This window comes from Peromyscus leucopus, chromosome 17, assembly GCF_004664715.2.
Source record: "Peromyscus leucopus breed LL Stock chromosome 17, UCI_PerLeu_2.1, whole genome shotgun sequence".
Taxonomy (NCBI): Eukaryota; Metazoa; Chordata; class Mammalia; order Rodentia; family Cricetidae; genus Peromyscus; species Peromyscus leucopus.
Genome location: NC_051077.1, coordinates 6118068 through 6143263, shown reverse-complemented (window position 1 = coordinate 6143263; position 25196 = coordinate 6118068). Strand labels below are relative to the sequence as shown.

At 42.3% G+C, this 25196-nt stretch overlaps 1 protein-coding gene across 1 annotated transcript in view; it reads left to right on the top strand.

The window, feature by feature from the left end:
- Positions 1-25196, top strand: part of Csmd1 (CUB and Sushi multiple domains 1) — a 1301483-nt gene that overhangs the window by 1010301 nt on the left and 265986 nt on the right. Inside the window, exons 20-22 of the mRNA XM_028882070.2 lie at positions 1998-2186; positions 8528-8697; positions 14300-14456. Of these exons, the coding sequence (XP_028737903.2) occupies positions 1998-2186; positions 8528-8697; positions 14300-14456 (516 nt within the window). The remainder of the gene's footprint in view (positions 1-1997; positions 2187-8527; positions 8698-14299; positions 14457-25196) is intronic.

Here is a 25196-nt window from a genome sequence, read left to right as displayed (position 1 = left end):
ATGTAGGACAAAGCAGGCAGAGGTTAAGTAGTTGCTTGATGAAATAAAGGAGGAGCTTATGTTGAGTGTTCTACAGTGAGATTTTAGTAAAAGTCTAATAATCCGCTAATACAATGACAAAGGGGTTGAGCTTGGAAAGAAAAACAATAAGCAAACCACCAGGGGATTGAATCTCTCTGTATGTTCCTTGACAATATTGATTGTAAAATTTAAAGACAGGAGAATCAGAAATTGGAAATCCGAAAGTGGAAGCACCATTTCTTAGAACCACAGTCAAGGTTCCCACTTTATCACACAAGTGATCAAGGTTCCTCCCTTGGAAGAAACAGCCGTCTTCCTGCAGTAAAGATCGTTCCTCAGTAAATCTTTCACTGTCTCTCTTGTGGTTAGTTTTTATTGTTAACCTGACAAAATACAGAGTCAGAGTCACCTAGGAAAAGGGAACCTCCAGTTGAGGAATTGCTTAAATCAATAGTGGCCATTGGTCCTGTCCTGATTTCTAATTGATGTAGGAGGGCCTATCTCTCTAAGGGATCATCTTTAGGCAAATGGTCCTGGCTGTATAAGAAAGCAAGCTGAGCCAGCCAAAGAGCAGGCCAGTTAACAGTATTCCTCCATGGTTTCTGTCTCATTCCTGCCTTGGCTTCCCTCGGTGATGCACTGTGACCCAGAAGTGTAAGCCAAATAAAACTTCTTCCTTCCTTAAGCTGCTAATCACAGCAACAGAAAGAAAACTAGAACAGCTCCTTACACCATTGCTCATCTCCAGACTCTAGGGATGTTTGCTTGGCCTGTGGCCTGGTGCTAAAATGACTGTACTGGACATGGGGCATTTCAAATGATGCACACAACAAGAAACTTAAGCATGGGCATCTAATCTCCCTCATTGTGCCTCTGATGCACCAGTTCCTTACCTCTCCACAGATAAACAGGAGGACCAGTGACAAACAGTGTCCGACCTGCACACACAGTCTAGTCCCAACGAGCTGCGGAAAACATGAGGCTGGCACAAAAGGTCCTCAGTGGTGCCAACCTTGTGAAGACATATTCTGCTTTCCTTCAGACTTATTTAGTGCTTGCTTCTCGTGGGGCTTAGAGAAATCTCTAGTTAACAAAAATATTTTCCATTGTATGTCACTAAAACATGGTTCATATGTTGAGAATAGCTTTGCTGCAGACACACCCGTTTTACAGGTGGCTTGGCTCTGACGAGCTAACTGCTAGCACTACACTGCCTTCTGCCCCACGCCTTCTTCATAAAAAACTGTATTTAAGGAAAATGCAAAGCTTTCTGGTTTTAGCAACTGTGAATATCAGAAAATTGATTTCATCCTCTCAAAGGAAGAGACAGAATGGTTCATCCTATTTTACCTTATTACATGTATATGTTTATATTGTAAACTGCTGAGATCTATGCTAGAATCTATGGGATAACTGATAGGAATTCATATGACAAAAGATGGAGGGGGGAGAAGAGAGAGAGAGAGAGGGAGAGAGAGTAGAGATAAAGGGAGGTTTCGTTCAGTGTTCTCCCTGTCCTAGTCTATGCTAAATACTTTCTCTTGCTCCCTAGGTACCACATCCTCACCCTTGTTGCAGGATATTTGAGCAGACTGTATGAAAATGTGTCGCTGTTTTATTCTGATTGGCTTAATAAAGAGCCGGGTGGTCAATAGCTAGGCAGGAGAGTTTAGGTGGGACTTCTGGACAGAAATAGGAACTCTGAGTTAGAACGTGTCACAGGGGATTTTACCAGCAAGATGTAGGTCAAGTCAGATGTACAGAATGGAGAAGTAAAGAGCCAGGTGGTAAAACCTAGATTAATAGAAACTGATTAATTTAAGTTATAAGAGTTAGTTGGGAGCAAGCCTAGGCTACGGCCAAGCTTTCATAATTAATAATAAGTCTCTGTGTCATTATTTGGGGGGGAGGGACTGGTGGTCCAAAGAAAGTCCAATGAGAAAGCTTGCTATGCACCCTGTCTTTTTTGTTTCCAGAATATGACCTGGAGCCCTGTGATGACCCTGGAGTCCCTGCCTTCAGCCGCAGAATTGGGTTCCAGTTTGGTGTGGGTGACACGCTGGCTTTCACCTGCTTCCAGGGATACCGCTTAGAAGGTGCAACCAAGCTTACGTGCCTGGGTGGGGGACGCCGAGTGTGGAGTGCACCTCTGCCAAGGTGTGTGGGTAGGTGGCCACACGCTTTCATTTCATTCATCCATGGGCAGTGGGTCAGGAAACAGAGAGGAGGCTGGCCGGGAAGGGCAGAGGCTGGAACTGGGATAGCCTGAGCTGTGGGGAGCTACCTCAATTTCAGAGAGCCTGACTTGTCTCATCTGTAAACTATGTCTCTGTCAATTAGAAGGTTCTGCGAGTGGTAAAGGGAGACCAGAGTATGTGCCAAGGGTCTCTATGGAGGGGGAAAGTAAGTGTTAAAAATAAAATGCTTAGCAAATGGGGAAAAGGGAAATGCTAACTCTACTGTTGCTAAGACCCATTCTCCCTGTGATGACATAAGGCATCCCAGAATAGTGCCTTTGTTTCCCTTGGAGCCCTTGATTGTGTCTTTATTGTGCATCCCAGCAAAGAAGCATCGCCAGTGTTTGGCATCAGAGGTTGATTTAACAGTGTCATCTGTGAGGAGGCAGGCAGTTGCTCTGCTAGGCAGTGTAGTGTAGGTTTTCGTTTGGGTTATTTGTAAGGAGGTTCCCAGGGCACGCTGACCTGAGTGCAGTAGTTCAGAGCAGTGGTACTGTACTTCTCTTGGGCATTGACTGGAAATGTAGAGCTACCATTGCCACCCTGGCTTTAGTGCAAGACTTCTGTGAAGCCTGACCACCTGGCCATTCATTATTCCTGAGACACAGTGTGGCACCGGCCGCTCAGCCACAACACTCAGCAGCAGTCTGCTCATAACCAGTTCTTTAAACAGCCAGACACCCTAACAAAGAGAAAAGAATGTAAGAGATTAACCATGCTTTCCCCAAGACTTCTGGGTTCATAAGAGGTGGATCAAAGAGTCATTCTAAGCCCCCCAGGTCACAAAACAGAAGCAGGTATGGGATCCCTGAGAGAAACTGAATAAGGAGAAAATGCCAGAAAGTTAGCAGAATATGGCCACATTTCTCCATAGCTCTGACTCTCATCTATTCTAGGCAAGACTTCGGGATGCTTTGGAGTCCAACAATCAGTGCTGGCCTTTGGCTTCTCATGAGCCACAGATTCAAGGCTCAACTATAGACAAAGCTGTTGACATCAAATGTGTTTTCCTCCTCTTTCCCATCTTCTCCCACTCCCATCCCATGCTGAAAACCTCTCTCAAATTTCAAAGACTATCTGGACATTGTTCTGTTGATGTTCCGAGGATTTCCCAGAGCTCTCTGGGATGCATTCTCCATATTTAAATATTTTAACAGTTACAGTTTGAGTTTTGGGGAAAAATCCACCTGAATAAAATCAAACAATTAGTCTAGGGATTGTGACACTCAGTTGTTATGCAGTTTTTCTTCCATTCATCATTACAACTCTGTTTTTCTTGGTAGTCAGGATTGTACACTGTTGTCTTAAATGTGAAATAATTTATTGAGCTCTGCCTGGAGGGTACCATGAGCTTTGCCTGTATTTAGTTAGTGCTGTGTCTATGCAATAAGTATTGTATTGCTGGCTCTATCTTAAAGGTAGGACAACTGAGGCAGAATCCCATCAGGAAACACTGTAGCTTGTAGATTGCCAAGCAACAGATGCCATTGGCTCTTGCACACCCACAACCTTAGGAAGGGCCTGAAAAAGCCTTGCATTGGCCTCTCCTCTATTCAGCCTTTTGCACTTTGCCTGCTACTTCCTACATTTCTTTCTAGCACAACAGGTTGCAAGAAACCTCTGATAAAGGGTCACAAACTACAATGAATCCAACAGGCATCAGGCACACCTGGTACTACCTCTGTGTCTGAAGTTGTCCATACTCACTGACTTCTGGTTCCTATGAATTTGTCAGCCATGTAGCTCAGGATTCAGCTTTGCCTCTGGGGACTCTGCTATCTCTGCACTGAAGATCCTGAGTCCCCCCCCCTCCCCCATACACACACCCCACCCCTGAAACCTTGGTTCTCATCTGGGCATTCACATAATCCCCTCTTTATAGAAACCCCTGCTAAGTCATTTCCCATTTTACTCAAAAGGACCCCCCCCCCCCCCGCCCAGTGACAGCCATGCTAGACTTGCCCAGGCCTGCACTGCCCTCATTCAATATGCCTTTCCCTGAACCAAAAAAGATATTGGGTAAACTGAGCTCAATGCATAAGTGTTCTATGCTCACCCTTGCCTGTCTCCTGCATACCAATGGAGTAGGCTTGCCCTACCCTGTCAAGTTGGTTTCTCGTGTTTTTTTGAGCACATACTGGCCATCTATGAAGGTCCTTACACACACACACACACACACACACACACACACACACACACACACACATACACACACACACACACACACACACACACACACACACACACGATTTACTTTCAGATCCTCTTTAGCTGCTGGCATGGGTTAGAAATCTGCTTGGATTAATTATCACCCCTTGTTAATTATCACCCCTTGGACCTATAGTTTCTTCTCTGGAACCCTAAGAGCTACCTCTTCTTCAGATGGATATAACAGTCATCCTTAAACCCTTCCTGGTCCTAGACCTTTGGTCCATGAACACACCCTCTCCCTTTCATTAAAGTTATGAAAATACAATTTATTTGTCCCTGGCCAAAAGTTACAATCCACCTCAGTGATCACAGGTTGAGTGTCTCTAGGAAATATGTACTGTATGGGATATGGTGAAGGCATATTTAAAATGAACTTGAGATGTACATTCTAATGAGAAAACACATCCAACATCACTTTCTGAACAAAGGGTCTTTTATAAGGACACAAAGACTCAGACAAAATACTCTAGTGTCTAATGGTTGCAAATACTTTAGAGAGACATAATAAAGTGAAATATTCTACCTGGATTTTGACTGACTGTGCATTTCTTCTAGCACTAAATTTAGTGTTCAGTCATTTGACATTCTGTTTAGATATCATCATCTTAACCCCGTGACTCTTTAGTTCCTTTCTATTTCTTTAATTTATTGTTTACAAATTTTAAAAGGCTTATTTTGATTATTTTTATTTATTTGTGTCTATATGTATATGGTCATATGTGTGCAGATGTCTTGGGAGGCCAGAAGAGGGTGACAGCTCTCCAGAGCTGGAATTGACCACAATTTTGAGCCACTCAATGTGGGTGCTGGGAACTGCTGGTCCCCTCCAAGGGTGGCAACTATGCTTAACTACCGAGCATCTTTCCAGCCACTTCAGTCATAATTTTATAAGAAAATTAATAGCTATTTTTATTTCTATCCTTAATGCTTTATCCAATGATAGCATTAATTAGAAAAAATGGGTTTAATATAATGAACTGATTAAACAGTTCCATTTTATGCAATTCCTAGATATCTTGAGTCAATATAGGACTTGTTGCATTGGGGAGGGCTTTCTCTGTTCTAGGCACAGGTAAGCAGCTTATTTGAATATCAGGTTAAGTTTGCTTTGAGTAATAGGGAAGTAGATCTTGTTGTTTCTATTTTATGGCTCTTTTTTTCTTCTTCTGGTTCTCCGTACCTCTGCTCCAAAGCATGTATCTATGTAAATGAAAGTGAGTTATTAGTTTTGTCCATTTCACAACAGTCTCAGTGGCCCTACCATAATTTGCACCAAATCATAATAGCTGCAGGTACATATATCTTCTCCCAATGATTACATCTCCAAACCTCTGTGACCTGTATGACCTTTTGTGGCCTCAATGTTATGCAAATGGGCAAGTCTCCACTTTAAGCATCACACAGGCATATTGAAAGGTTAAATTTCATATAACCAAACATTAAAGAATCAGCATCTCCAACAAAATAACCTTTCTATTATTGAATATTTGTTAATCCACATAGATTATATGTGGTTAGTGTTTGTGTGTCAGACTTCCAGCCTGCACCTGTGCAGTTGGGTCTGTGGGTTCTGTCGCTTGACTTTGTAGGAACGCTGTAGCAGATCTCAGAGTAGGAAGACCCTTGACTTCACAGGTTGACCCCATTGTATAGAAGAAGGAAGGCCAGAGTCGATTGATCCCCTCACATCACGGCCAATTTTATTTTAATTAATTGAATTCTAAAACTCTCAAAAAGAGTTCAGTTTTTTCATTACTGTTTTATTAGTTTCTCGGTAATGAAGAAAGTGATTTGTATCAAGGGATATGATATCCCAGCACTTTAGAGAAATATTAAATAAACTATTGAAAGAATTTTAAAAGACTTAAAAAGGAAAACATTTAATTACTGTGATGATGAGGGGTCACGTGGATTCCTTAAACAAAATTCAAAGAATTTTCAGCACTTGGGTCAGTTAACTTGACAATTTTCTGGGCACCTGATTTTCTTGTTGTTGTTGCTTTGTTTTGTTTTTTATCTTTCATGTACTTTTTTTTAACTATTATAGAAAAAGAAAAATAATTTTCATTTATGTTTACAGAAATGTAGTTGAAAGCAGCAATATAACAATATAACAAGGAAAAAAATTTTAAATTTAACTGTTAACAAAAGATTTATTCATTTTAATAAGCTTAATTTTCCAGTGTTCTGTTTGGATATTAGGTGTACATACCCAATGTGAACGACAGAGATACTTTATCCTTTCCACGTTTCTGGTGTGTTCTGGGTAGACCCCATAGGTCAGAGGAGTAGGTTCTGGCTAAGTCTATTCAATCAGTGCAAGCTGTGAGCCTGCAGCCCACGAATACCCATAAGGGTGGGGGCAGGCAGAGAGGGAGGGAGAATGGGAACAGTCCTCTACAGAGAGAAAATTGGAATCGCTGCTTCTTAAATGTGGATGCCTTGTTTTCTGTAGTGCTCCCCCCTCCCCTGGCCCCCAGATGAGGCACCAGGGCTCAGGGGACCTCTCAGGCTCTTTGGCATATTTCCATTTTTATTTGTTGTGTCTATCTTTGCAAACTGAATAGGCTTAATTTTCTTTTCTTTTTTTTTTTTCTCTCTCTCTTTTTTTTTCCTTTGGTTTTTTGAGACAGGATTTCTCTGTGTAGCTTTGGAGCCTATCCTGGATCTCGATCTGTAGAATAGGCAAGCCTTGAACTCACAGAGATCCTCCTGGCTCTTCCTCCTGAGAGCTGGGATTAAAGGTGTGTGCCACCACTGCCTGGCAGGCTTAATTTTCAAACAGGCTACCTAAAGGACTTTAGCATGATGAATTGCACCTACCTAAGATTGCTACTATTCAGCCTATAAAAATTCTCTAACTGGCAAGTTCATCATGGAGGAGAAAAGGAAAAACAGAACAAGCAAACAAAATTCTCTTAATAAACATGATGGTGTGAAGCGTGTGGAGGCCAGGGAAATCCTGTTCCATCATGACTAAAATAAGGAAAACAAATTACTTCTAATCAAGCTTTAGGAAGTTGATGTCACAGAGGCCTGGGCTCCCCAGACACACTGCCCATGCAGAGATGATGATGATCATGATCATGATCATGATTTGATGATGATGATTTGATGATAATGGCGGTGGCAGTGGATGTGGTAGTGGTGGTGATAGTGTGCTACCTCTTTTGATTAGTTATTATTTTTCCCCTCAACATTTCAGAGCTGAGTGAGTTCTTGACTGAAATTCTTCACTACCATAGATGAGAACACATACTCATTTGGTTTCCTCAGGCTTCCTTGAAAGTTGGGTGTCATTGACTGTCAGTTTTTCCTTGATTAAAGGCATTTTATTTCGTGCAAATTTGGTGCTGGAAGTCAGTGACCCTTTTCCTCCATTAAGAAAAGGGAGAGAATGCCGGGCGGTGGTGGCGCACGCCTTTAATCCCAGCACTAGGGAGGCAGAGGCAGGCGGATCCCTGTGAGTTCGAGGCCAGCCTGGGCTACCAAGTGAGTTCCAGGAAAGGCGCAAAGCTAAACAGAGAAACCCTGTCTCGAAAAAAAAAAGAAAAAAAAGAAAAGGGAGAGAAATCTATCCCTGTTACCTAATGCTCTTCTATCCTCAGATGAAATCTGAGCACTATGCCGTGTGACCAGATAACTTGGTGACTTTGTCTGCCTTTAGATTCCCCCCTTTGGTGCCACACAGCCTACCCAGAGGAGAATTACATCAATATAGGAGTAAAACAATCAAAGTGGCCAGGGCAAGGAGGAATGGTGATATAGGCATGGTACTTGGACCATCCTGATTTTATTCTCAAACTTCTTTCTGGCAGAGTGCAGAGTCTGTGTAGTAAGAATCATGTGGTTAATGTAAATAAGGAAAAACCTGGAAAGGAGATGAATGGGATATGTTTCCTGTTGGGTTGTAAAACACCAATCTACTTCTGAGGCAATCCTTGGAAAGCAGGTGTACATTGATAGAGGTGGGGTAGTCATTCTGATGGAGTTTTTAATCTACCTTGATCAATAATTCCACTTTTGAATCCTCTTTTTTAATGTCCCGTTTATTTTAGCTGAATGTGGAGCAAGTGTCAAAGGAAATGAAGGAACATTACTGTCTCCAAATTTCCCATCCAATTATGATAATAACCATGAGTGTATCTATAAAATAGAAACGGAAGCTGGCAAGGGGATCCATCTCAGAGCCCGGACCTTTCAGCTATTTGAAGGAGACACTCTAAAGGTAAAATACTTTGTAGACTGTAACCTAGAATTTTCAATGCAGGGAGTACATCACCAGGCTACCTGGCAACTGTTATCTACTAGCAACTGTTATATTTGATCTATTTATTTGTCTGTGTGTCTGTCTACTTGTCTATCTCTATGTCTATTATCTATCTATCATCTGTCTTTCTATTATATGTCCATATCTTCTATCAATATGCCTGTGTGTTTAAAGGTATTCTCTTTATCTGTGTTCTATTATCTACCACGTATCTACCTATGAATGATATATCATCTATCTATCACTTATTTATCATATATGTATATGCTTATCATTTCTTTCTTGTATTGATTGATCAATCCATTTATCTATGTGACAGTTTATATAGACATATTAATATACCTTTATTTATATTTAATCCTATTTATCTGAGAGATTATATTGCTGTAGACTGTGTAGACTTGGAAATCATCCCTGTAACAGTACTGCTAAGCCATGTATCGTGGGAAGATTATTTAATTTGAGACTTGATTTCCTCCTGTGAGCATGCAATGAAAATGACTTTTCTGGCTGTTTCAGTGTTAGTGTGATGCATAATAATAGTTGTTAAAACTGACAGAGCCCCCACCCACTCTTTTCCCAAGTTATTTTTAGTTGTCAAATGTGGTTATCACACTTAGATTGGGAAGGATCTCACAGAGGGATGAAAGGAGCCTAGCCCTTATACATAAACAAGGCACTGGATGAGCTGGAGTCTCGTCATGGAACAGTGGGGTTCCGGGTCCTATCTGGTCAGATCCCAGCTCTAGCAGAAACATCCTTAATGCTAATGTTTCTGCAATAGCTCACTTACCTTCTGTAACTATTTCAAGAAATTGAAGACTTTCCAGGACCTAGGGAAGGGAGGCAGACATTGGGAGACCCAGCCCCAAGACAGTGAAAAAGAAGGCTTTGAGATAAAAAGGCATAAACCATGGAGCTTACTCCCTGCCCATTCCAGGGAGAAGGAAGCAATTCTCCAGGTCACGGGGCTGATTTATGTCAGTGGAACACTGTGCTTATATTCTCGAGTTCTTTCTAAAGTTCCAGATTTTGTAAGTCAGAATCAGCTACAGGAACACAGCAAGGGCGCCTCTCAGATGCAGTGGCTTCAACTCATGTTAAGCTATGAAAGGACTGAAAGAGTCACTTCAGAGGACAGAGTGGCCACCCCCCTGCTGGCATTCCTTCACCTGGGGCTGAATGTGTCCCTCTGTGCTTCCACTCAACCTCACAAGGAGTGGTGTGTGGGTCAGAGACTCCTCTATATTAACCGGCCTTCCTTCTTCCCATGCCCAAGATGGGCTATTTTTCAACGCCATAATTTAACAGTGTCACTTTTTTTCATTTCAATAGACTTTCATGGTCCCATGCTGACAGCATGAAGGGCTATAATTAATCCAGGAAACAAGCAGGCTCACTAAAGCAAAAGTGAGGCTGCAAGTAGGAAGTTTCTAGATTCTTTGATAACCTCAAATTTAGAAGTCAGTATGCCTTTTAGATAAAGTTTTAGGGGAAATTTTAATGTGCTCTGTGTGTAGTGGGGTTGGTGGTGATTAGAAACACAGAATGAAATGTATGCTGGGAAACATTATTGGGGCACCAGGAAGGAAATCATTTCCGTTTGGAAACGTGTTCGTTATAAATAAATAAGTAAAAAAGTTTTAAGAAGAAGAAAACAGTTTTGCTTACAACACTTGATTGCAGAGAAACTGCCCAACATGTGAAATGCCATTGCATTTTTTTCCTTAGACTTCGTGGAGTTTTATGATAAATACTTCATATTGAAGTACTCTGTTTCAAGTTAAATCATCTTACTAGGGGCCCAGACTGCTCACACTCATCTTTCACACCACTGTGGCCCAGCAATAAGGACTTTGGTTTCATTTGCACACTCACAGGCACACACAATGAAAACAAGGACAGAATTCAGTTTTTATGTATGCATGTATGCAAGACAGCAGGTTTCCTGGAAAGAGCTCCAGGGCCCAGCTCTGGAAGCTGGGAAAGCTTCTCCCTGAAAACTCTCAGTTGTAACTCAAGATGTCACATAATGTGTTGTGACCTATGGGGGTACATCCCTGTGGACCTAAGAACCAATTGAATGCCAAGCCTGCACGAGGGAGTGTTGCAGAATAGATCCTCATCACAGAGTGTGGAACAGGAGACCCCAAGCTGCTTCCCCCAACAGCCATACCGACTCCTGTGTTTGTTGCTGGTGGTTGGGGGGCTCTGGCCAAGGATACCCTGAGAACGAGCATAGCCTGTCTTTCTTTCTTTGTGAATGAATGCAGCTGTGAGCCCCATTTTCACTCTGCAATCACACAGCCCCAGTCACTTTCTGCGGGTCAGCTGCATGCTGACTCTCTGAGAGCTCCTTCAAGGATGTTCACAGCAGGGCACAGAGCTTACGCTCTGATGACATGAGCATGGTTGGAAAACCTGTTGTCCTGGGAATGGAGACATTTACACAAGCTTTTTATTTTTTTTTTCAATGTAATATTTTTATAGCTTACTTGGGAATTTTATGCAATGTACCCTAATCAGTCACCTCCCATTCCTTCCAGGTCTACCATCTCACCCTTGTAGCTGGAAGTTTTCTCTGGTTCCAACCAGCTCCTGCAGCCCCATGGTCCTGTAGCCACTCAGACCCAAATAAACACACAGAGGCTTGTATTATTTACAAATGATTATGGCTCAATGGTTCTGGCTTCTCCCTAACTAGTTCTTACATCTTAAATTAACCCATTTCTATAAATCTATACCTTTGCCATGTGGCTCGTGGCTTACCAGTCCTTTTACATCTTGTTTCTCATGGTGGTGGCTGGCAGCATCTCCTCTGCTCTCTTTCTTTCTCCTTTCCCTCTCTCTAGTTAGAATTAATTAACAATGCCTCACCATTGGCCAAACAGCTTTATTTATCAACCAATCAGAGCAACACATTTTCACAGCATACAGAACAACATCACCACCATACCCTTGTGACCTCCCCTGTAGAAAAGAAAAAAAGATACACCAAGTCCAATTTGTGTTGCTCATGTACTCACTGTAGCATGGCCAAACTCCCAGTGGCCTGCCCCTAAAAGGTAACTGAGTCCTTCCTTAATGTACCCCATCAGAAGCCATCAACTATGAAGAACTACACATAGGCATCTTTACCATAATTTTTAAGGACTCTCTCCAATAGCTTCCTGACTAGACTGTTCTTCTGTGAGTGAGTTACTGTCTACGGAACCACTGAGAGTTTGGCCAAGGGCTCCATCCTGCCCTGTGTAGACAGGGGCTCACTACAGAGCAATGGGCTCATCTGTGTGTAACTTATTCTTTGTCCTCACACTTTTGCATGCATGCCCATAAGATAGAGAATGGCCTGGTATATGGAGAGACCCAGGGGCTTTCAGAGAGACCTAGATATTTTCTCTTGGACATAGAACCCATTATTGAGTCTCAGAACTATTCTTACATCTGACAGAGGCACATTTTGAAGTAAAGTTTATTCTTAGAACAATAGCCTATGAAAATAGCCTTTCAGTGAGGAAATGGCACTTTGTTTGACAATTCAAGTATTTGTGTGCTTAATTGCAGTGAACTAAAATAACAACTTAATTACTTTTCTGAATGCATTTTCTTTTTATGAGTACATGTAGGTGAGATCAGCCTGTTGAGCAACATATGATTTATCCACTGGTGGAAGGGGGGTGACTGAGATGGACTAGGAGTTAGGCAGATCCTTTACAGGCAGACACACAAGGAAAGGGAGTGCAGATAAATTATAAAGATGACATACTCCTATGTTCTTCCTCATCCTCCTGACCTAGGACAGATCTGGGGAGCCTTTTCTCCTGACAGCAGGTTCCTCTTCCAGCTCACTGGTCCTGACTGCTCAGATATGTTCAAGAATTGTCATGAGCATGTTCACCTGAAGCTGTAGACTTATCAGCTCCCATTTCTTTGTCTAAACTGACCAACCCAAAATAAGGGGCAGGAGAGAAGACCTGTACCAGACCACCAGAAACATTTAAAACCACAGCCCTCTGGAGGAAAATGGATTTTGATTTCTAGATTTTCTTCCTACTTTGTGGAGAGTCTGTCTGTCTCTCTCTCTGTCTCTGTGTCTGACTCTGTACCTCTATGTCTCTGCCCTTTCCTCTTTGTAGGTATGTGTGTGTGGGTGTGTCTCTGTGTGTGTCTGTGTCTGTTTCTTCACTTTTAATAAAGTTTATTACCTGCTGCTGTCTGCTGTTCCTGAGGTTTTTCCTGCCTTTAAGTTCTACAATTTGTGGAGAAATGGACCTAATTAAAACATCTGGATCAGTGGTTCCCAACCTATAGGTCTAGACCCCTTTAGGGATCGCATATCAGATATTTACATTAAGATTCATAACAACAGTAAAGTTACAGTTATGAGGTAGCATTGAAATAATTTTACTGTTGGGGGTCACCACAACCTGAGGAACTGTATTAAAGGGTCACAGCTTTGGGAAGGTTGAGAACCACTGCTCTAGATGGTACATTTTTAGAAAGAAAAGGTCTGTGAGAGGGGACAACAGGGGGGTTCACCAGATACCAGAAGAAGCTGTAGAAGTCTCTGTAGACCATATTTAGGTTCTTTAAGAAAAGCTGAATTCTCCTCAGGAGAATTGAATGCATTTTTAGTCTTCTTTCCTTGAAACCTTTATCCACAAGATTTTTATCTCTTGGTGAGGGAGGCAAAGGACAGCATTCCCAATCAGCACACCACCAACACTGGAAAAGGAAAGGCTGCCACCACACTCAGTGTGACCAAATGTCCAAGACAGAGTGAGACTGTCAGCAGAAAAAGCGCTGTGAGAAGAGGGATGGGTATGTGTCACAGGCTCTGCAGTAGTCTGACAATGTACCCCTCCAGGGTGTGGGGTTGGTTCCCCAGAGGTGAGAATGCACTCTTTACCCTCAACCTCTGTTCTGCACCCTCACCTGAAATATCTGTTCTGAGCCAAGCTCTGGGGTCTCTTTCTCCTAGAGATTACATCTCTCAACTTCACACCACTCAGAAACAGTATCACATGTACAGGATTTCATGGCAAGCTCTGCTGTTGTGTGATAGGAGCCTTCTGCTGCTGAGTGTTCACACACCAGGACCTACAAATGGTGATGGTTTCAACACTGCCATGGTTCAGTGCACTAGACAGAAGTGAAAGGAGAGGGAGATGCCTGTGCTGTGGCTGATGCTGCTCCCAATGCCTTTGCAATGAAACCCTGTAAATAACAGGTGATGAGAAGAAGGTAACAGTGGATAACAGAACCAGGAAGCACACAGAAATTTCATTTTAAAAATGATGAAAATTGGTCTTCAAGGCAATGAATGGGAAATGATCTGAACAAGAATGGGCCCAGAAACCTTTTGTCTATGGTGTTAATGGGAAAAGTAAAATTGAAAGGAAATAGATTATTTAGCTCCATCATCCACCTGTATTTCTGTCAACTAAGTTTGAAGTTCTGCATAAAGCAGCATCGTTAAAGTTTGGAATGGCTTGTGAAAACCGCTGCCTAACAACACAGCTTAACAAAATCGGGGACTGACTCTGCATCCTTTCACCAGGTCTACGATGGAAAGGACAGCTCCTCACGGTCACTGGGAGTCTTCACAAAAAGTGACTTGATGGGGCTGGTGCTGAACAGCACCTCCAACCACCTGAGGCTGGAGTTCAACACCAATGGGTCAGACACCGCCCAAGGCTTCCAGCTCACCTACACCAGTGAGTAGCCCATGGCCAACCACACACGTTAACTTGGCTATTTCATTAGGGCACACCTACTATGCAGCCGCACAGTGAATTTATGTGATGGATATCTTTGCTGAACCCTGTGCACTGACTTGCAGTTTTAATTATCTCCTTTGTTGATGGGGCCGCAACTTGGGCATTTTAATAGAGGCCATAGTTTTACACTGATCTGTATAGAAAGCATCCTACTTTAAGAATAAAACAGCTTGGCCTGAAAAGGAAACATCTTGTAACATTTTGGGACAGACTTGGTATAAAATACAGATTTTTGTATAGTGAATATGGTCAAAACTAGATGAACATGTGTGTGGAAGATTTAGAGAGAATGTTTGATATAATTACTAGTACTCTTTAAAGGACTGATTATGGTGTGTGTGTGTGTGTGTGTGTGTGTGTGTGTGTGTGTATGTGTGTGTGTATAATCATGTGCATATAAACACATATATAAATGTATAACAGCTTGGCATATGAAATATTTAGAGAGAATATTTGATGCAATTATAATAATCCCTGAAGGACTGATAAGTATATATACATATCTGTATATACATTCTCTTTTAGAATTGAATTATTATGCCTATTGATGTGTATGTGTGTGTGGCCATGTGAGTTTATGTACACCATGTGAGTGCAAGTGCATGCAGAAGCCAGAGGGGCTTGGAATCCTTGTGACCAAAGTGGCAGGCAGTTCTGCATCCCCTGATATGGGTTCTGGGAACCAAACCCAAGACCTCTGTATATGCAGTATGCACACTTAACTGCAGCACCATCCCTGCAGCACTCTGTATGTGTTCATATATGTATATAATCATATACATCTATTTGTAGACGCACATACACAAATGTATGTGAGGGGCTGTTATCTGTGGCAAGGACAAGGGTCCCTGCTGCTTTTTATCAGTCGAGGAAGCTGGTCAATTAAGATGCTGGATGTATCTAAGATAACCCAGATTTTCATCCATCGGATGGTTTGGGGCTTTGTGATGACTCTGGGGCCTGAGAAGCTTGAAAATTTCATATTTAATCATGGAGGTTCATGAGGGCTTGTCAGGGCTGATGCCTCTGTTTGAAGGCTAGGCAGATGAGGGACAGGGAAGGTCACGGTCCCACCCCTGCTATCCTGAGCTAGTGCAAGTGTCTAACAGGAAGTTGAACCACCTCAGACCCTCCTCTGTACATGACATCAGAGCTGTAGCATGAAGAGCTTTAGATAAAAGTGGAGTTAGTGCTCAACTGTAAGAGAAAGCCACTGTTTCCTGTTTGTGAATAATGCTGTTGAAATGACTCAGTGAACGGGAAGGGTTGTTAACTAATTCACATATGTAGTAAGTCACAATGGACACCACAGGTTGTGGTTATAAATCTCTTTAGGTGAATCCCACTTTAAAATCTCGATGTCAGAGCATTCTGTGGGAGCTCTTGCAAAGCCCCTGTGGATGTGGATGTGCGTACATGTTGGGTACTTGCATGAGTGACCCTTCTCCAACCCCGTGTTCTCCATCATGTTCAGTGGCTTTTTTTTTTCCTTATTGGGTGTCTTCATCTCCACTTGCTAGCTCCTCATCTTGGTTCAGTGTTCTGAAAGTAAAGCATAGAAGACAGCATGCTCATGTTTGGCTAGGTGGCCCTTTAGTTCTCCTGCCAGTGAATACCTTTTTGGTACCTTTTCTCATCATCCACATCTCCTGTCATGCATCTTTACTGAAGATCAGGAAACCGTCACCTGAGTGATGCCCACTCTTCCAATTACCTGGCAAGCACATTGCTCTCAGCCTGGTGGCTAAGCTCCTATATTTGTCTCCAAAGACTGTCCTAGGAAAGGCATCGAGCCTGACTTAGATTATGTCACCGCTTTTCAAACACTGGGGCTGCTTCCTGTCTCTAGTTTCTGTGACTATTTATTGATGGGCATCTAGTTAGATGTTCTCATGGGTGTGAATGCAGCATCTGTATTCACCCATGCTGGAACCTCAAGTGACTAGCTGTGGAATCGTGAGGAAATCACAAACCATTCCCACACTTTTTATATCACCTCTACTTTTCAAACAGCATTTAGGGGATCCCCTGGGCTCTAAATCTCTGGAGTTGGTATTGACAGGAGAGTGTTGTCTTGTGTGACCACTGTCATCATTGACAAGGCTCTGCAGTGTGATTTTTCCAGCTCATATCTGCCCATGTAAATAATGAAATTCCATGTTTCTCTTTGACATGAGCACAGTGGAGAGACATTGGCTCCTCACACTCTGCTGAGGATCTTTTTGAATGCATCAATCTATTAACCACCTGTTTTTGAGCATCATGAATTATAGGATCTGTTTAATGACATAGAAAGTCAGATGTCCCATAAACAGAAAAAAGGGGTAGTGTTAACAGTTGGTCTTGGACTCTCAGTATGTTCTTCTGACAAGAAAACTGACCTCTTCCCTCTCACCTGCAGTTACACATCCTTCTTAATATTTGCAGAAGCACAAGCCTAGGAGTCTTGTATGGACAGTTGTCTCAGAACATGGTCATGCTGTCACATGGGAAGTATAGCAATAATATAGACAGGATGGTGACAATGGCTGTATAATCAAAATAGCATTGATTTCACATTGAACCCTAGATTTAAGCACATCATAATTAGATTTAAAAAATCCCTAGCTCCCACAATGCAACCCAATACCTGAAACAAAGTTTTATCCCTGAAGCAAGGGTCACAGGTAATCATAACTACTTTCAATAGACCTGTAATCACTTTGTGCTAGGTTTGCATCACTTGCAGAATAATGCAGAAAGCCCACGGATTACTGATAAAGGAACTATTTATTAAAGAATTATATTTAGGGGAACAACTCACTAATACAGGATATGGCAAATTCAGTCACTGGAAAGCTGAGAACCGGTCCCATGCTGCTTCAAGCCACTTGATTTGGTCTCCGCCATCCAAGAGCTTGAAAAAGAGAAGGGACTGGCATACATGCCCCCCAGATCTTAAACTAGGCAAGAGGCCATTCCCTAGGAGCTGGTACCCCAATGCCATAGGTGGGAAAAATACCCACTACAGGGAAACATCATGGTTGTACAGGTTTTAGATCTGTTAATGTACACATGTGGGTGGATTACACTAATCACAGAGTGAATCCAGAGCTCAGTAAACACAGTGAAGTGTTTAGAAATAGCCATAGAGTATTTGTATGTCCTTTAAAACAGATTCATGCAACTCTTCACTTTGTTTGGGTTCAAGGCTTTGCTAAATCATTATTTTTTTATTCAGTAAAGTTGAGCATTTATCCAGATCTTAAAGGGATTTTCTGAAGTTTCACACAAGGAATGATGTGGTGGTGCCACAAATTTCATGACTGAAGTCCAGAGCTGCTGGTATACTTACTTGCAAACATTTTTATACAACTGCAAATTTAAAAGAAAATTTAAAACATGAAAGATATTGATGTAAACAAAGGCATTGGCCAGGATGATAGAGTAAAGGTCAAGATTGGTCCAATTTGTAATAGATATATAAATTAGTCATGTTAAGTAATTAACATTAAGGGGTAAAAAGGAAACCAAAGCAGCATTTGCAAGCAAACCTGAATTGGAAACACTGCTTCATTCTGCAGGTGTACTCTGGCCTGACAGATGGCATTCTCCCATGATGTCGCCATGTCTTGGATCTGTTTCTCATAATCTCTTTTAGATCAGGGACAACAGAGTCCAGTGTCCAGTGTCCAGTTTGTGTCCCTCTGCACCTTACAGGGATGAGTGTTCTGCCATGATTTGCACAGCTCTGACCTGACTAGGGTAAAGAGGGACAAACACATGTGGAGAAAAGCTGGGATTGGGTAGGCCATGTGCTCTGATGGAGATGTACAAGTTGCAGCCTGGGAATTCAACGTGTGTGTGTGTGTGTGTGTGTGTGTGTGTGTGTGTGTGTGTGTGTGTGTTTCACATACATCCAACATATAATGTCATAGGATATACATTACCATTTCAAAACGTAGGGAAGGGAGCATAATGAGGAAATATTGCACCAAAGCAAGACCGAAACCATCTGGGCAAACTCCAAACTCTGCATCTCTTTGTCTGATGTCAGAATGCTCTTTAGGTCTGCAATGCTGTTCAGCTTTGTTGACTGCAACTCACTTCTTTCTCTTGGGCTGGTGTCACTCATGGTTAGCAGCTCTCCTCGATAGGTATCCCAGAACTCTGGCATCTCTAACATCTTGGGTAATTACAAAATTCAAACTGCCCTACATCTGGGATGCACTCACGATCTTCTAGAGTCCTCCAAAGGGATTGGGTCACTTCTCTGACTTTGCCCTCTGCAGTACACATAGCTCATCTTCTAGGCCCCAGCTGGCTCCACTCCACAGCTGCTGGTGTTCTTAGTGGTCATCCCAAGGTACTGACATCTCCAAAACACTAGGATCTTCTGCTACAACTGGGCTGCACTTTAAAAAGAGCAGTGAAGCCAGAACTACAGGAGTATTTGGCTGGCCTTGCACAATAGTTGATATTTATTCAGTGGCTTCTTCTTCATTACCCTTCACAATTTCATTACCGTTGGAAGTTATACCAACTCAAATTCGCAGAATGGCTGCAAGAAAGATGCAGCTGTTTGCCAGAACTCAGCACTCCACTCTAGATCAGCCATGTGGCCATGATGGCTTTCTCACAAGTGATATTCTCTAGTTTAAAGGATAATTATGTTGGGCTACAGATTTGCTGTTTCCAAGGATGACTTGGAGTTCATCACTCATCACTTGATTTGAGTAACAATCCCAACATCAACCATCTATTGAAAAAAGAAACTCTTCAAAGAATGACTTCTCACTCTGTAAGAAATAAGCTAGAAACAGCAAAGTAAAAAAAAACTCTAATGGCTGATACTGAGATTAAATTGTGTTCAATATGGGATCTAATGGCTTACTGTAAAAACCAGACCTGGAGAGCTGTAGAATTACACACATGCTCACCATCAAAATAACTTACATGAAACTGCTTCTGGCATAGATCAAGAGGTTAAGATTAAAAAAATAAAAACAATGGATTGAACCTGCATATTCCATTGCTCATAAACTTGCACACACTATTGTTCTGCAAAAAGACAACTGCAGCAAAGAAAAATGGCCCTTTTGCAAACAAGCCTAAAAGTAACCCCTAAAAAGAAAAAAAAAAATAACATGCATATATGTATAAAGTGTTACTATTAAACACAATGCTATCTCTAGGGGGGGAATTAGCTGCATAGGTTAAAAAAGAAAAACAAAAAACCATGTGCAACATCTTAAGCCAGTAAAGCACCAAAATAAAAAAAAAAATTTAAAAACCCACCAAAAATCACTTTTCATAACGATTAACATAAAAGCACAAAATATCGACCATAAGTCAAGAAGCAATTACCTGGACAGATACAATGTCCACTGTTGAAAGAATTTTTCTTCAATTTAAATGTCTTTTCTCATCTCTAAAGAAACCTTAAAGTGCTAACTTTACTTATATAAAGCAGGCAAATTCTTCAAGTAATTTGCTATGCCAATTTTTATCAGCCTAAACAAGGAACTAAAAATAGCAAGTGAAGTGAAAAGGGCAGAACACCCGACCGGTTCCACACAGGTAGACACCCCGGAGAACGTCACCTACCATCCCGCCTTCCTTCACTGCACTGCACAAGCTAACAGATTAAGTATCTGTTTTCTTACATTAACTCCCTAGGATTTGCTAAGGTTTTTGCAAGTCACTAGGTAACACATACAGTCCTAAGGAAATAATGTCACTTAAAAATCAGCACTGGACACTAATTAAAGCGAGCTTGTGTGTGTCTACTGCCTTAAACTAAAAGTGAGGCATTGCTTACAAACTGTGACAAGCCGCCCTCCACCAGCCAGCTCACTACTCCTGCCCCTCGGCTGCTTTTTCAAGGAAGTATACATTAACCAGATGGCGATTGAGGTGCTTGCTGTAATCCTTTTCCTTTCTGAAAGACTGATCACAGAAAATACAAACAAACTCTCCCTCGGTTATTTTAACTGCCAACCCCTCCTTCCCACTTTTTGAACTTGCTTCTTGTGGCACTGGCCGAGCCCCATGCAGGCCAGAATCATCACTTCCCTCGGACATATTATCACTCAGGTCACTTCCATCATGGCTGTGGATGCCTTCGTCTTCATCAATGTCCGGTGACTCGTTTTCAGCCAAAGTGATAGGAGGCGAGGCAATGTGTGTGTTTTATACACCTGAATGGAGGAGACAGGTTTATTGCAAACAGTTGAAAGGGTAGCCAGGTATGCATCCAGAAGGAGGAAGCTGCAGTCTGTATTTTCTGTATGTACTGTCAGCATCTGCACATGGACCAGGGGATGGCTTTGTCATTTCCATGGGTCTGAGGCTTGGGGGTTCTTGACACAGCTGTGCTCATACCAACAGTACACATTTGCTCAGGACTTCATCCACTCTCCACGGTGTTCTGAAAGGTGGTGCAGAATGGTCCATTCCTCATTTCCAAGCTGAGCTCTGTGGAGCTCTGAGTACACCCAGCATCTGGCACAGGCAGGAAGGAGGAAGAGCTTCACTCAACAGGTGATTTTGTCTTATTTCTGACAGCCTTTACAAGTTTCATCGGGTATCAGCAAAAACTGCAGTTGAATGTGGCCTATATTGTTTTCTTAATATTTGAACACATACATTTTAAAGAAAATTTCTAGAAAATTATTTCGAAATCCTAAAATGAACTCAGAATGATCTTAAAAATGTATTGTCCTTTAAATTTTTGTAAGAACATCCCTGGAATAGCCACTCTTAAGAAACTATTCACTGGACTGGAGAAATGGCTCAGAGTGTGAGTGCTTGGTGCATAAAAAGGAGGAACTAAATTCAAATTCGCAGAACGTGTTAAAACCTAGGCATGGCTACATGCCTATGACCCCATATCTCTGGAGGGCAGACACACAGAAGGATCACTCTTGGCTGTCAGATTTGTGCCAGGTTCAATGAGAAACCTCATCTCAAATGACTAAGGAAGGAGTCTAGATATCTCCTCCATATGTGCATAGGTATGCACACACACACACATCGACACACAGATATACACACACACAGATGCACATGCTCATACATGCACATACAGACACACATCCCCCATACATACACAGACACACATAGTTTTCAGTACAGAACCTGCTACAGAGGCTGAAGAAGGAGTTGGCTTCTGCTGCCTTGTACACCTTCAACTGTTTAAATAAGAAGAAATAAACAAATTCTTACCACAGTTTAACAAAAGCAGTTACTACCTGGAAGTGGACAAAGATCCACAGTGCCAGGGAATAGGTCCAGCCGCCCATGGGAAATCCTTCTTACTGATAACCAGTGGCTGCACAGATGGTGTGTAGCTAAAGAGCATTTAGGGTTGTGCTGAGTCAGTCTACAACTGTGGCTCCTGCTAGGGAGACCTGATGTGGAAGGGTTGTGTTCAGTGCCATGAAACTGGTCAGTAGAAAGGAGGCTGCCATCTGTGTGCAGAAATAAAATATAATGATATGCTCAGCTATTAGATGTGTCTGCAGATCTGGGAGCAGTAAGGTCATGGCTCCAATCCCTAGAGAATGATGTAGTTTAAGGTGCTCATCACTGTACCCAACTGTAGATCATATTTATTTGAGTTTGATCAGATAGAGTCTTCCAGGAAAAAAGGAAGCATGATTTAAGAATAGAATAATCCATGGAAAAAGGTACTTGGTGATAGACATCTCTGTACAAAAATTGCCCACTCTTTATTTTTCTAATCAAGAATATTGCTCTTTATTCTATGTCCTAAAAGCTCTAAAGTTTTTGTCTACATCTTTTGTTTTCTCTAATATGATATGATCCAACTGAGGATCATATCAGTCAACCTCATGTCACTGACATAGAAACTTCAGTAAGTATCAGTAGAGCTGGCTGTTGGAGCCCACTAGGTTTCCTGGTGGCTGTACCCAGCAGGACTGCATAGGAGGTGGATTGGACCACAAGCCTGGGTTCTAGATATTTGTAGGGGTCTACACTTGACTGTAACTAGAAAGGAGGAGGTCTTTTGCTCCTTCCCTTGGCATTGTTATAAATAGACTTTTGGAATAAAGTTGTGGGCCGGTGGATAAGGATCCAGGCCCATCGGAGTCTATCTTGTGTTTTCTCTTCCCTCTTTATTTCTAACTGAGTCTTTTATCCCGCATTCCTCAAGAGTCCCTGGGGTAAATAATTGTGGGGGCTGGTCCACCACAGCTGGCCTAGAATTAGCAGAAAGGAAACATGGCTGAAGCCAAAATGGCTTTTCAGAAGAGAGATTCAGAGTCTAGTGAGGATGTAGAGTCAAATGGCCTTTGAGTGCATGAGAGCATGTAGGGAAGCATAGTAGAGTAGGAGATGTGTATGCAGGAGAAGCAGGGAGAACTAGGCAGGCTTGTGAGGAGCTGATCACAAAGGCATTCAAAACTGTCCCCCATTGAGGTGGGGTACACAGTGTGTGAGTAGAGAAGTCACACAGAACCCTAGGAGTCTGAGAAGGGTTAGCTCACAGTGGCCCAGATGCCACTCTTCAGAGGATGGGTATGGCTACATATGGCATGTGTCATGCCACCACCATCCACGAAGGCCTGAAAAAAAAATGAGGTCAACCTGCTAGATTCTCACTCATAAGCAATAGCCCTAAGCATCAATACCTAGACATTGGTATTTGTAAGTTAAGTAGTTGAACTGGGTATTTTTATACCTCTCCCAAAGGACTGCCTTGATCACATAGGTGTACTCAAAAGTAATAGAAGAGCAGACAGGCAGATTCATGTTCCATGTGGGAGCTTTGTAGGGACTAACAGACACATGTCTCTGTGGAAAGCCCTGAGCCAGAGGAAACTGAAGTTCAAAGTCATTGTGAGCACACACGCTGTCATGATGGTATAGTAACTAGGCCAACTTCCCTTCAGGGTTGGCTTTATTGAACTAACTTCCTCCCTGATTCCACACTTATCTAGGGATACCCTCATTATGGTGTGGATGTCAAGGCAGCTTTCCCTGTAGAAGAGGGTGATTTATTGATGTGGACACGGGGAGTCAAGTCCATGGACTGACTCCATTAGTTATCTTAAATTGGGAAATTGGCATCCTGCCAGCATATTAAGTCACAGGAGGAAGTGATGCTGTTTTGGGAAACTCTGACAAAACCAGATGTCTGATTCCACAAAATGACCCCAAGAAGCCTTTGAAAGCCACTTGCTTTCCTTGGCATGGCACCATACCATTGGTACAAGTTTTATTTATAATTTTCTGGTTCAAAAGAACAGGCAGTAGGATGGGCAGCCCACAATCATAGATGCTTCCAAAATGTTATAGAGAAATACATGGAGTTGCAAGCTTGCCAGAACAGATAAGCACAGAGAAAAGGTTGTGGAAGTCACCTCAGAGCTGAAGGAGCAGTTATGCAGGGCGGGGCTCTCCTAGGACTTCCCTCCACCATGGTTTCTAAAGCAGGGTGACCGCAGGTCTGAGAAAAGGGCTGCCTGAGAGCCCCCTTACCAGGACATCACTGAATGGTTCGGTAGATAGGTGAATTTATAAGCTGGACCCGAGAAGATCCCTGGGTGCAGGTCACATGCAGGTCACTGTTTAGTTGGAAAGAGAGAAATGGGGAAAGTCACTGGTTCATACTGTTTCCGTCCTAGAGCCAGCTTTCTCTGGATGGATGGTGTCCACCCTTCTGGTCCCTGAAACTACTTCTTGTGTCCTTGCCTTGGACTCTGGCCATCTTTTATTGTGCATAGCGGTATCTTCTTTTACAAAACGGCCATTATTTCATTAACCTGGTTATTTGTGGTCTATTGTCCCTGTTCAACCACCAGCTCTCACATCACAGAGGCTCCTTGGTACCTCAAGGCATGAAAGGTACAAGGTGCCTCTCTGATCTTCTCCATGATATTGACTGAGTAGACGATAAAACTGTTTGCATGTGTCAAAGAAGAAGTTATAGCTTACAACTGACTTTACATTTCCAGTTTGTCATGAAGTGTGTGTGTGTGTGTGTGTGTGTGTGTGTGTATGAGAGAGAGAGAGAGAGAGAGAGAGAGAGAGAGAGAGAGAGAGAGAGAGCTATTTTATATATTATATGGATTATAGATTTACCAGTTGAGCTCAACAGCTGCATTTAAAAAAGCTTATTGTGGTGTCATAGAGCTGTATTCAAATTCTTAGATGGATTGTAGACTCCTCCTCAAGGGGGATTCTCTTTTTTTATTTGCATGTATTTTGGATATAATCATAATTCCTACTTATCATTATGTTTCATATATAATGGAACTTGGTAAATAAAAGCAGCTATATGCATAGGAAGCTGGGGAGACATCCACATGTAGACACGGTGATGAAGCACATAAAAACCCACTCACTCTATTTGCCTTCCCACAGCCTTGTAAAGATGTCCCAAGAGACAGAATATTGGGAGAAGTTTGAACTCTGCAGGAAAAGTGTAACAAGCATAAGGTTTAGGTGTGTAAATGATGCACCCAAAGGGATATTCTTGATGACAGAAAACAGTTGGTCATTAGGTAATTAGAGTTTCCATGCCTACAGTATGTGGTCAGAGAGGACCCACACAGGGACACATGATTTTTGTAGCAGAATGGGTCAGCCTTGGATCATTAGAATGTGAACTTGGGGCCTTGGCTTTGTCTTTCCCAGATCTGGTGTAGGGGGCCTCGCCCAGTGTCCTTA